Consider the following 13,798-nt stretch of genomic DNA (forward strand, 5'->3'; position numbering starts at 1 on the left):
GGTGGACATGTCCATGATGCCTTATTATAGCCGTGTAGCCAGCTTTCACTGTTGTGGTGGTGGTCCACATGAAGGCAAAGACTGGGAACTGGTGTTATTGAATATTCTCCTGAGAATGGTTCTAAGAAAATAGAGCTTCAATGGTTTCAAGTCACAGATGTTTAATTTATTTTGAGATTTTTTATTCAGGTGTGAAAGCTGTGATGTTTTGGTTTGAGAAAGTGTTTCTTTCTTTTCCCTCTCATATCTTCTTCATGATTCCAAAAGTTACTTTGGATGATAGACTGCTATCGAGCTTGAATGCAACATGTCTAGAGTCTTAATAATTAGATAGCTTATAAGCAAACACCTCACCTGCCCCAGCAACAACAACAACAAAACATCAGGAAGAGAATAATGAAGCTTTCTGCCCTTATAAAAAGACACTGGTTCTCTTTTGCTTGAACTTATTCTTTTTGCAGTGTACCCCCATGTGACATAACTTCAAAACATGTTCCTAAAATGCACCACCTTCCTGCTATTCAGCTTTAATATATGCAACAGGCATGTTTTGGAATTTGTTCTGTATATTTTTCTCTCCTCAACCTAAAATTTCTTCTCCGGCCATAAAACCTGAAATGTTCCTTAAGGGCCAATATACAGATAGTATTTCCCTTTAAGTAACAAAGATAATCTGTGGCTTTTAACAGCACCATTAAGTTGTACAAATAGCATTTCATAAATAAGTACAGTCTGACTATTTAAAAAGGTAAAGACTCTCTCAAGTCTGTTTCTGGTGATACAGAAGTGGTTTGCCACTATTTCTTCTGGGGTGCTTTTTTATTTTCCAGTTTAGCCTATAATCCTGAGATTTCTTGATGATCTCCAAACCAAGTATTAATTAGGCCCAAATTTGCTCAATTTTTTTTTCAAGAATAAGCTAAGGCTATTCTTAGGTACTGCCACCTCCCATAGACCCATGGATATTTACAACAATGCAAAAGTTCAGAACATAGTTAAGCCTAACCTTAACTGCCAAGAGTCTTGTGATTGTGATGGGCAAGATATCAACCAATAAATCAATTGCTTTGTTGCATCGGAAGTTATTGTCTGCTATTTGCATAATGCCCTTTAGAATTAGTATTCACAACTAACAATTGGAATCACTGTGATGCTCCTTTGTCTCTTGTGTTTTAGCTATTTTTCCTTTTGCTCTTATCAGAGGTGATGATCAAATTTGGAAGCATATTTTTTTCAACTATCTACAGTTACTTGTACCAATGAATCTCAGGAAATGGTGGTTTGCTTAAATTATCATTTCTGAGAAAGCCAGAATCCTGGCTCACTTTCATCTACTATAGTTTAAAGAAACCAAGATTCTGTTACTTTGAAATCAAACATTTATTTTCCACTTCCTCCTTCGCAGTGGGAATGAAAGAAGGAAGACAGAATGCACAAGCCTTGTTTTCATACTGGGGGATTATGCTTTTCTTCTGCAGCTGAACTGGGCCATATTATATACAAATGCATTAATGAACTTTTAGTGTAACAGTTGTGTTAAAGTGGAGGGAAAGAAGAAAATAACTTACAGGTATGCCTTGCCAAGGAATAGTTGGATCCACCACTTGTTGAGCCAAAACCTTCTGGAATTTGACTAGAGCTGCGTGGTCTAGTTAGCAACTTTGGAGGCTCTATTTCTGCTCCAAACTCTGCTCCAATTACTCCTAGCAGAACGATGGCAGTAGCTTGTTTCCGTCTCTCTTCATATGACATAGATATTTTTTTAATTTGTGGAAGTCCAGACAGAGAACCTGTAATACAAGTGCATAAGGATAAGGATGATTAAACTGCTATCTGCTTCACTAGAAATTAATGGTTTTGGTTCCAGTAACACTGAAAATCCTTTTAAATACACTCTTCAGAGCTCTTTTCCACACCAAGAGTTAACCTTTAGCCATGTAGCTACCTACATAGTGCAGCTCATTCCCACACTTCACATTAACTGCAGAGGTTCCTACTCATGGGAAAGGAATCTACAGAGTATATTCTTCAGTATCAGGACAGCTCCTCAACCAATGCAATGATGAGAAAGCCATAGCATCGAGGCTTCCCATATGATTTAATAGTGGACCAAGGTAACATTGGTAAAAAACAAAAACAAAAAACGGAACCCCCGCACCTACTTTTAAAAGCAACTATCAAGGAAAAAAAAAAAGAGGTGAGATAATGATCATGCTGAAAGATTATTTTTCCTTTAAATTATATTTCATACCCAAAGGCAGACTACCCATTGAGTCAAGGGCATACAGCAATTGTGCTGATTCCTTGCTTCCTTAATTTTTTTTTTCTTCCTAATGTTTTTCCCGCAGGTGCAGGGTCTGCTTTTTTCGGATCAACTGAACGTTGATCCATTGGTTGTGACAGGAATTGACCAATCGGCTTGTCGCCCGAGCCTGACGTCATAGGCTGAGAGACAGGGACTGGCCCAAAGTCACCCAGCTGGCTTTTATGCTTAGTCGGGACTAGAACGCAGAGTCTCCTGCTTTCTAGCCTGGAGCCTTAACCACTAAACCAAACTGGCTCTCCCTTGCTTCCTTAAAATACACATAGATATTACATGTGGATGATATTACAACTCAAGCACAAATGACTTCACAGTTACCCAAAGGCATTACCAAGGCATGTGCATGGGTGTGTGTGTGTGTGTGTGTGTCTGTATGCATGTATGGTGGGGATGGGAGGGGAGTACTTAAATTAAAAGAGCAAAGGAACATAAAATTTAGACAATGGACAATCTCTTCGTGGCCAAGAGCCATACTCAACATTTTGGGAAAGTGAAGCCTGCAGTGGATAGCTAATGACCCCACATAGGTTTCTGTCCCCCTTTTGCTTTCCCTTAAAAAACAAACAAACAAATAAATCCTGATGCTAAGCCTAATTTCCAATATTTGTGTTTTCTCTATCTCAAATTGGAAGGAAATTATGCCTCTGTTTTTCAGAATTTATGGTTAGAGGGGGCTGTATAAAAGGGGTTCAAGAGCTGCACATACCCTAGGTCTGAAATAGCTCATGCTTCTTGTAGCAGAATAACAGTGTCAAACGTTGCTTAAATGTAAGTGCACTGACCATGGTGTACTACATTTGCTACAAAGACACTGGTTTCAAAATTAACTTGAAAACTGCATTTAAGAGAAACTTATATTTCCACCCATTTGCCAAGAATCCATTTTCAGTATATTTTCACCAGCATTATAAAAACCTCACTTCTTCTTACTGCACAGTGGTGTTAAATCTGTTCTGAAAGAAATCAGAAGAAAGCACTTGCTTCCCTGGAAGAATTGCTACAACTGAAGATGAACAAATTGTGGATTAACTGGAAAAGCATCATCATATGGTAGTCCTTCAGGTTCAAAGAAGACATGCTGTTGTGCAGCATATCTGTGGACACGGAGGTGGCTCTGCAGTCCCAGTCTGGAAATGCAGAGTCTAGCACAATGGGGGCACTGGAAGTCCATTGTTGTAGTAAGTGTGGGTGTTGTTCTGTGATGCCGCTCACCGTTTTCTATCAGTTTTTGGCGGCATCTGTCTTCAAAGCCAGTGGAGGCTTCATAGCACAGGACTTGCCAGCGGGTTCTGTCAGCAGCCACAGCTTCTAGTTCCCTTGGCTGGATGTCACAGTGGTATAGGGTTTCCTTCACAACATCTTTGTAGTGCTTGCATGGTTGACCTTCAGGTCTCTTCCCAGACTCCAGTACACCATAGAGCAACTGGCAAGGCATATGGTGGTAATCCATTCTGAAGATGTGCCCCCCCCACCACAGCTGGACTCCGATAATCAGGGACTCAGTGCTGGTGGACTCCACACAATCCAAAACCTCCAGGTTGGAGACATGGTCTTGCCAACGAATGCCAAGGATGGAACAGAGAGCACGCATGTGAAATTTCTCCAGCTGTTTGATGTGTCTTTGGTCCAGAGTCCAGAACTCATATCCATATAGGAGAGAAGGAATAACCACAACTCTGTAGACTTTCAGGTTTGTGGAGATATGGATGTTGTGTTGATTGAGCACTCTATTACACAGCCACCCCAGGGCCTGACTGGCCTTGCTGATCCGGGAGTCAATTTCTTTGTCCAAAGACCCATCGCTTGAGATGATGCTTCTCAAGTATCTGAAGCTGTTTACATTTGTTAGCTGTGTGTTATCAACAGTGATTTTTGGTTCTACGGGGTTGGTATTTGGCACGGGCTGGTAAAGTACTTCAGTCTTGTTCAGGCTGATAGTGTCAGGCCGAAGAGCACAACAACATCTGAGAACTTGTTCAGCATCAACTGTACATCACTGTCTTTGTGCACCAGAAGCACACAGTCATCAGCAAAGAGGGTTTCTTGGATGACTGTATGGAGGCAGTTTGTTCATGCATTCAAGTGGCAAAGGTCAAAGAGAGAGCTGTCCAGTTGGTCCCTGATGTACACTCCCTCCTTCAGACCCTGAACAGGACGTGACAACATGCAAGCAGAAAGACTGAACAGGACTGGGTTAGCACACAACCCTGTTTTACCCCATTGGAAATGGCAAATGTAGCTGATGTATCACTGTTGTAAAGAATCTGTTCTATCATTCCATTGTGGAGTAACTGAATCAACTTCACGTATTTCCTCGGGCATCCACAATGTCTCAGGATGATACAGAGAGCCTCCCTGTTTACAGTGTCAAGTGAGAATATATGTAGCTCAGAGTTGAACTGTGGAGTCCCTGGCGTTCTCTGAGCTTGGTTGCTTTCTTGCAGAAGTTTCGTTACCTGACTAGGTAACATCTTCAGTGCTAGAAGGGAGTGGGGTTTGCTCTCTATTTATATAGAGTAGCTTGCCAGGAGTCATCTACAACATACAGTGTAAGGACTGTAACAGCCACTATGTTGGACAGACTTGCAGAAGACTAGCAGAGCACATCCATGAACACCTACTAAAAGTCAGAAGACACAGTGAAAACTCCTTAATCACACAACACATGGATAGACTCAACCATAGTTTCAACTGGAAGACTGTCAGTATCCTAGACCTAGCTAAATCCAAAAACGTAAGGGAATTTCTGGAAGCTTGGTATTCAGACAAGTCATCCATCAACAGGCACATAGAGATAAACAGCATTTGCCCATCATTCAAAAGTGACAGTAAAAAAGCTAAAAAGGAAACAAAAAGACCATAACACCTCCTCACCAGTAATCAACACCCAGATAAGCAGGGATTAACACCAGGATTAACACCAGACAAACAATCAAGAGTAAACAACAGCCTAATCAAGGAACTACCAAAAAGAAAAACCATGCCCCCACCAACACTGACAGGGCAAGCTACTGTATATAAACAGAGAGCAAACCCCACTCCCTTCTAGCACTGAAGATGTTACCAAGTCAGGTAATGAAACGTCTGCAAGAAAACAACCAAGCTCAGAGAACACCAGGGACTCCATGATGTCAAATGCCTTATCAGGTCAATGAAGGCAGAGTAAAGAGGTTTGTTCTGCTTGATGCATTTCTCCTGGACTTGCCTCATGGCAAATATCATGTCTGTTGTACCCCATCCTGGCCGAAAGCTGCACTGCACCTCTGGGAGGTTCCTTTCCAAGGCAGTAACAAGTCTGTTCAGGAGAATGCGGGCAAAGATCTTGCCTGCAATGGACATTAGTGAGATACCCCTCTAGTTTCCAGTCTGATCTGCTTCCCTTATTTTTGTAGACAGCCACAAAGAGGGCATTGTGGAAGTTGTCAGGCATCTCCTCTGTGGACCAAATGTCTTCCAAGATGTCTTGGAATGCCTGTAAGGTGTTTGGGTCTAGTGCTTTGTCGATCTCATCAGGAACTGCATCCTGTCCTGTTGCTTTATTTGAGTTCATCTGTGAGATCGCTTTCTTGATCTCATCAGTAGAGGGAGGCAGGTCTAGACCATCCAAGACTGGAATCTGAGGAATTGATATTAGGATCAACTGTGGACGGCCTATTGAATAGGTTGGGAAAGGGTTCAGCCGAGCAGTTTTTCAGTCCTTCCTGGTCTTTGATCAGGTTTGACCCATCAGATGACAGCAGAGAGGAACATCCTGATTTAGAAGGACCATAAATTGACTTTATGGTGCTGAAGAACCCTCTGGTGGGTATTCAGGTCTGCCTAGAGTTCTACCTGCTCAGCCTTTCTCTGCCACCACTCGTCCTGCATTTCTTGCAGTTCCATCTGCACTTTGGACTGCAGGTGCTTAAACCTGTCTTTCTTTGAGACAGATGGACCGTTCTGCCAGTCTGCATAGGACTTGTCCTTAGCCTGGAAGGCTGCTGAAATGGTCTCATGGTTTTCATCAAACCAGTCTTGATGTGCCCAGGTTTTCAGTTTGAGTGCAGATGTTGCAGTCTGTGTGATGACATCTTTAAACTGCATCCACTTTTCAGAACAGGTTCCTACAAGAGGTAAATTGCTGGAGTTTTTTTCATAAAGTACATCTTGGAAATGTTGGACTTCACATGGGTCTTGCAGTCTGCCAATGTTGAATGACTTTCTGACAGTCCTTCGTTGCTTACGATGTAAAGGGGCAATGTGCAGGTTGAGGCACTCAGCATCTCACCTGGGTCAGGTGATGGTGATGTCTTTAAGGTCATGCTGATGTACTATGACACAGTCAAGTAGGTGTCAGTGTTTGGACCTGGGATGCATCCAAGTTGTTTTGTACTTGTTTGCAAGTCTGAACAACGTGTTAGTGATACACAGGTTGTGCTTGGCACATTTGCTCAGAAGCAGCAGGCCACTGCTATTTAGTTTTCCCACCCCATGTCTCCTGAGGACTCCATCCCAGTTGTCACTATCTGTCCCCACCAAAGAGTTGAAGTTGCCCAGAATGATGAGTTTGTCGCTGGCGGGAGTTGTTTGAATAATCTGGTCCAGGTCTTCGTAGAAACCTTCCTTGTCTTCGTCTAGACTCATGAGAGTTGGTGCATAGACACTGACAACGGTGATATATCAGAACTTGCTGAGAGGAAAGTGGAACTTCATAATGTGTTCATTTATTCCAGTGGGTAGAGCGGAGATGTTCTTCAGCAGAGCAATTTTGATTGCAAAACCTACCCTGTGAGTCCTGTTGTCAGTCTGTGGTTTCCCTTTCTAAAAGAACAGATATCCACTTGCTGCTTCCTGTAATGAACCCTCATTTGCCAGCCTGGTCTCACTGAGTGCAGCAGTGTCAGTGTATAATGGCAAAGTTTGGCTGCTATGAATGTTGTTCGTCTTTTAGGCCTTGACGCTTTGTCTCTATCCAGCAACATGCAGACATTCCACGCTCCAAAAATTAGTTTTCCTTTATTCATTTTTCTTGATGCTTGACTGCTAAGGAGATGACCTGCCAGATGTGACTAGCTAGCCAGATGTTGTGAGGCAGGCAATGTTTAGAGTACCTTTTCTAGCCCCCTCCATCTTGCAAGGGTGGGCAGTGCTATCTTAGAAAGGCTGCCCAGTCACCCTGGATGCTGCCGGACATCTCTGCTGCCCCAAGTACTGAGAAGAACAACCACTGATCCAAGGGCTGCCCACATGCAAGTTTGTGACTACAACTGCCAGTGGTCATCTCCACCTGTTGCTTTGCCACCCCCCGATCATCAAACTATGTCAATCCCCCCCCCCCTTCCTCCTTTCTGTTTCCTCTGTAAAGAATAGCATACAAACGTTGGTTAAAAAAACTGGTTCCTAGTTCAGTTCTAGCTCTGGTAGTGTGATAGCAGTAGATACTCTGAGAAACGGATGGGAGGGTGATCTTTAAGGAGGAAAGCACTAAGAAAAATCAATAGTTACCTTCTACAAGAGAAGAATGAAGATGGAATCTACACTAAGTGTTACATAACCATTTTAATAATCTACCATTTGTATATATGATCTCCGCAGCTGAATGCAACATATACTGCAACTGGAGTCTGCCTAACGAGATCATTTTTAATTTTCTTCACTCAGAACAGAATCATCTGGGGAAAAAAAGTCTGTTTCCCTCTCCCCTCCCTCAGGCCCCCCACCCACCCTGAAGAAGCATGCTCCATAACAATAGTTCAAAGGAAAGCTCCATTCTGCAGTTGCACTGATTGTTCTGTCAGCTGACCTCTGCAGAAGGGAATTGCTAACCGCTGCCAAGCCCCTTAGCTGACAAATGAATGATCACAGCTCCATCTATTTTCACTATGCCTGCCTCCTAGCCCAGGTGCTCAGACAGAGAGCCCGGTGTGACATCTCAGATCAAGATGAATTGGCACAAACTCCTGATCCAAGATTGTTTTATACCATTTAATTTAGTTTCTTCCCCTGCTCGGATGAGCACAGCTCTGGTTATGGATTTCTATTCTAATGTACTGAAGCAGGCACTGAAAGAAGCCAATGAAGCAGATGCTGGAGCTGGAGACTGCAGGGATACTGATCAATAGACAAGGCTTTGACCCCAGCCGCTCAGCCTCTGCAATGGTCACTGTTTAAAGAAAAGAAAGGGGGAGAGAGAGCCCCACACTTGGGCTGCTTCCAGTAGGAAATTAAACAACAGGGACTCTTGGCAAACTCCCACCCCCTCCAAAAACAGAAAGCAAAACTCTTGCTGCTCTTCCGTTTGTTTGATTCAAGCAACCTCAAGTTAACCCTTAGGAGACAATATTGTCCACATACTCCATTACGTCCAGATACCATACGTCAACATTACCTTGCCTATCATGTTTTCACAACCCTAAGAAACAAGATAGTATTTGGATGTTCTTCCAAAATATAAAGCTTGCTTGCTTATTTATTTGTGAATTTATTTATTTATTCATTAGATTTATATAGCCACCCATTTCACAAAATGTGACTCTGGGCGTTGCACAAGCATATTAACAGTTAAAACCATAAAACAGACAAACATAAATAAAATGATTTATTTATGACAATGATCAAGTCACTGTCAAAGGTTTACAGTTTGTTTATATATTTATGGATATATAGTCTTGCGTAGCCAGGATCATCAAAAGACCTTCTCCCAGCAGCTCTCTGGCTGCAATATGGTTGTTACTGGGTTAGGCAATCTCTCAGAAATTCAGGTTGAAAGCCACGTAGGACTCTGTAGGAAGCCGCACCAGCACTTTAAAGTGGGTTGGGTGTACCCTGACAGGCAGCACAATGCTAGAAGAATAGTGGTAATGTGACACCTCTTTCAAGCCCACAAACTGTACTGTTTTTATTTTTATTGATATAATGTAAAAGAAAAATAAATAAATAAAGGAGGGGGGAATAAAAACATACAGGAATGTGGAAAACTATTTCTTTCCTCCAAACAACAAAACTAAAGAAAAAAGAAAATCCCTAAGAAAACAAAATACAGATATATATGACAAAAGATATGTAAAAGTGATTCAGTTTTTAAATGACAAATTAAACCTTTCCCACCTGGAATCATGTTGATCAATCTCTTCATTACAATGATAGACAAACAGTCCAAAGACTGAGAGCAAACACTTTCCTACAATCTAGGATTTTAAGTCCAGAGTAATCCTTTCTGCCTGAAAAGCCCATATGCCACTCTGGCCATACTGTTCTGCACTAGTTGTTTTCTCCAAATTGTCTTCAAGGGCAGCCCCACAAGAGTGCATTACACTACTCCAATCAAGAGGTTACCAGAGCATGCACTGCTGAGACCAGAATATCTCCACCTAAAAATGGCTGAAGTTGACACACCAACTGACGCTATGTATAAATGCTGCTGGACATAGAGGCACATGTGTCTCTAGTAACAGTGTGGCATCCAACAGCAGCTCCCCATTCTGCACTTGGTTCTCTAAGGGGAATGTCATCCCATCTGGCACTGGGTTTAAACCCAGTCACAAAGAGTATCTTCTTGGGATTCAGACTAAGCCTCTTTGCCCTCATCCACTCTGTCACAGCCTGGAAGCACTGATCCAGTAGTTCCACTGCCTCTTCTGGTTCAGGTGAAAAAGAGAGGCAAACTTGACTGTCATCTGTATTTGATAACACGTCACCCCAAGCTTCCAGATGATTTCTTCCAACAGCTTCCAACAGATACTAAACAGCATCAGAGACCAGACTGAATCCTGTGGAACCTCAAACATGACTGCCATGGTGCTGAACAAAAGTCTCCCAGTACAGTACCACTGTAATACAGTGCCTATCATAAAGCCAACCCAATAAACTGCCACAGTCCACAATATCAAAACTGCTGAGAGATCAAGATGAATCAATAGGGTAGCATTCTTCCTGCTTTTCTCTGGTAAAAGACAGTCTACTAGGATGATCAAGGTAGTTCCTGTGCCAAAACCAATTGTAAAATTGGATTGTGATGTATGTATGTGCATATGCATGTATGTCTGTGTATACAGACAGAATTTTATCCAGCAGTTATCCAGCCATTATCATCTCAATAATCCTGTTGCAAAAGGAAGTGCTAGTGATAGAGTGATAGCCTAATAACACCACTGGGTCAAGTCATTTTTCTGCAGGGTCCAGTTCACTAACTATTTTAAGTATGTTGCCATCACTCCTTCAGTTAAAGAGACATTCACCACTATATCAACTTACCTTAACCAACTTACTTTTAAAAGCCATGAAGATCAAAAGTGAAGAGTGCAGATGATTGGGCAAATACCCGAGAGAACCTTGTCTACTTCCTTGGTGAATGAAACTGATCCCACAATAAATGGGCTAATAATCTCTCTCAGATCTGCTTTAATTTTGGCACAAAAGGTGATCTGGATTTGAGGAACTTTGCCTATAAAACTCATTGCTTTGCTTCTCTGAGTTGGGACCCAACCAATCTGTCACACTGACATCAGCCAGATCCCTGACTATTCAGAAAAATTCTGATGCATGGTTCTGATGCAATAGCGGAGGAAAAAAAGTCATCCTTGTCTCTATAATAACAAAAAATGGAGCTTCTGAAGCACTGAGAAAGCTCCATGGTTGTCACAGTGGCTATGAAGTCTTCCACAAATCCATTTCCAGGGTCCCCAGCATAGATACTGAAGTTCCCAAAGACCACAATCCTAGGATTCACCATATAGCACAGGAGATCATCTCAACAAGCTCAGAGAGTTATGCTGGACAACAAAGTGGATAATACACCAGCAACACCCCTATTCAAGCATTCATATCCAGAGTGCAATGGCTGGTTTTCTTGTAAGGGTTAGGGAATCCCAATATAATGACTCTAACACTAACCCTTAATGGTCTTCCAATCTACTTTAATGATCTCTAATATATATCCAACTGGGCACAATTAGGTTACATCTGGGCAATCCAGCTTTTGTACCCCAGTTTATGTACATACTGAAATCAAATCAGCCCATTCATTCCCAAAGGATTATTTTTTAAAAAATCTTTGCAGACTGATTTGAAAATCATTGCAGACTGGTTTGGTATTTGATATTTAGCAATAACATCAGGAGATGAGTTGCCTAAAGGTATGACTACCTAGATCACCATGATAAGACAGGATAACCCAGACCTGGAAACAACCCTAAAGATGATGTATCTCCTGGGTATACGAAGGATGTTATACATACCTCCTGGGTATACGAAGTATGTTTTACATACCTCCCCCATCCTATTAACCATGAAATAATTTCAATATTCCACCACTCTCCTTAAAGCCACAACTATTTAGCCCTGGAAAGACCAGCACGGGGTATTGGAGAAACAATGGAATTAAGACTGAATTTCAAAAATACTAATTAGCATCATGATTTCTATAAATAAAATTTTGTTCACAATGTTTTTGTGGGTAAGAGAGATTTATGTATGAAACTGTTTGAGTTATTAGTAGGAACATGCTATTAATAGAAAACCTTACCAACAAATAAACCAACAGCCAAATGGAAGATTTTAAAATGAAATAATGTCTATAAAAGTTGTCCTCACTACAAGTTTCATTTGTCTCATGAAAATTTGGTATTTCCTCACAGTGACGTGCCTCCATTTAATCATGCTAAAGGGTGACACAGAGATCCATTTTCTTGACAAGACGGTTGATCACCCTATCACAGTGAGAAAATTAATAACCTCAAATAGCTGTATGTGGAAAATAGAGGCTACATTGGAAAGTGGGGAGGTTCTTGCATTTAAGCTGTAGAGATAGTACATTTTCTATGTGCAAAGTAAATGGAAGTGACAGATTTCATTTTTTTTTGCTTTTTTTTTTTAAACAAACTGCACGTTTTGGCTCCATGATTTCAAACCATGTCTACTACTGAAAGAAAAAGATAATTTCTTAGAGGAATGGGCTACAAAAGTGGATGTGTATTTTTTTGTTCATAAACTGTTTTAAATAAAATAGAAAATAAACAAATACATAAACTGGAAACAATTTAAGCTGTTTAAAAGGCTATAAAATATTGAATATTTCATTTAAATAGTAGTTTGGTGAGGTGCAACCAAAAGGTAAGGATAAATTTAACAGTTTGAGGCACTTTACTAAATAACTTTAAATATGTTAATTGGCTTTGCACAGTGGCAGTATAAAATTAATTTTATCCTAGCTTACAATAAAATGATTAAAAGACATATTAAGTTCTACAGGTTTAACTGGAACAAAATCAATGCATTTGAACTGAGGCTAAAGGCTATTTTATGGGAGATGAACTGCTCCGAATACTTTATATCTGCTATTAGGCATATAATGAGGTGCTATCATTTTATTAGATATTAAAAACACAAAGTTGTACATGCCAGGCCAGTTATTATAGAAATACATTTTGCGAATCTAAGCAGATGAGGTTTTTGGTTTCAGACCACAAAGCTTACTAATTAGGTGACTACCTATACAGCTTCAGTCCTGAAGAAAGAGGCTCCTCGTAATTGCCTTTGTTCTGGTAACATCCTACTTATATTACCGTCTACAGGGCCGCCATAGAAAAATGGAAACTAGTGCATAGTTGGTTTAAAGGATCGCAGTTAGAGCACTGATTGCGACAGGGCATTCTGTGAATAGCTCAATAATTGCACTAGGTTTTGGGCCACCTAAGGAGTTGAAAGAATAAAACCCAATTGTGCACAAACAAATATGACTTTCTTCTTCTCCTGGCAACCCCACCCACAATTCTGTTCCAGAAAGTCCCCCATGAAGGGATGCCTGTTCAATTTGAGAGTGCATTTTCTTAAAGTATTCCTTCTAGTCGTTAAAACTCCAAAGCAGCTTGGATCGAACAAATCTCAACCACCACTTACTCTTGCAGTAACCCATCTGGATCTTTACATTATTCTTGATGGCCTTTCTTTGCTGTCCTATCTTTTGAAATGAGGTAGGCAGTGATCCATGAGAGTATTATCTACATAATATCCTCCCTGTAGGGTTACTTGATACCAACTTACTTTGATATTTTTTAAACACTGGTGAGCATTTATCGGGATGCAAGGTGGTGGTGGAAGTATGGTTGTGTTAGGAGAGGCTAATCATGTTGTGTTATTTTTGTTTGTGGTAGTTGTAGTCTGTTTTTGTAGTTTGTAGTCTGTCATTTACTTAGTTGGGGGTGAGGTTTTTTTTGTTTTGTTTTTTCCTTCTGCGTTGTTTGGTGGTGGGGATGTATGTTTAGGGGCTGGAGGTGCTCAACTGCAACATACTAGGGAGCTCTTTGTAGCAGGGGATTCTATGAAGCCTCTCCTATACCCATCCCTGCGGCCTCCGGGTTCCCTCTGGTAGGAGCAGTGGACGGCAGGGGTAACGAAGAGAGTTGGATGATGGTGCCAGCTGGAGGTCATGGCAGAAGTAGAGGGTGTAGTTCCAGGGCTGGTACCATCTTCGCACCAGTTTCAGAGGGACGGAGTTGG

The 13,798-nt window shown here is 41.3% G+C and overlaps 1 protein-coding gene across 2 annotated transcripts in view; it reads right to left on the minus strand.

The window, feature by feature from the left end:
* WDR7 (WD repeat domain 7) overlaps positions 1-13,798 on the minus strand; it is a 232,722-nt gene that overhangs the window by 84,345 nt on the left and 134,579 nt on the right. For both annotated transcript variants that reach the window (XM_088152672.1, XM_088152671.1), the window contains one exon: positions 1,569-1,790. In XM_088152672.1, the coding sequence (XP_088008798.1) occupies positions 1,569-1,790 (222 nt within the window). The remainder of the gene's footprint in view (positions 1-1,568; positions 1,791-13,798) is intronic.

Source organism: Python bivittatus, unplaced genomic scaffold, assembly GCF_059951505.1.
Source record: "Python bivittatus isolate LINGU-HERP-01145 unplaced genomic scaffold, Pbiv_v1 ctg000570_np1212, whole genome shotgun sequence".
In the NCBI taxonomy this organism is placed as follows: domain Eukaryota; kingdom Metazoa; phylum Chordata; class Lepidosauria; order Squamata; family Pythonidae; genus Python; species Python bivittatus.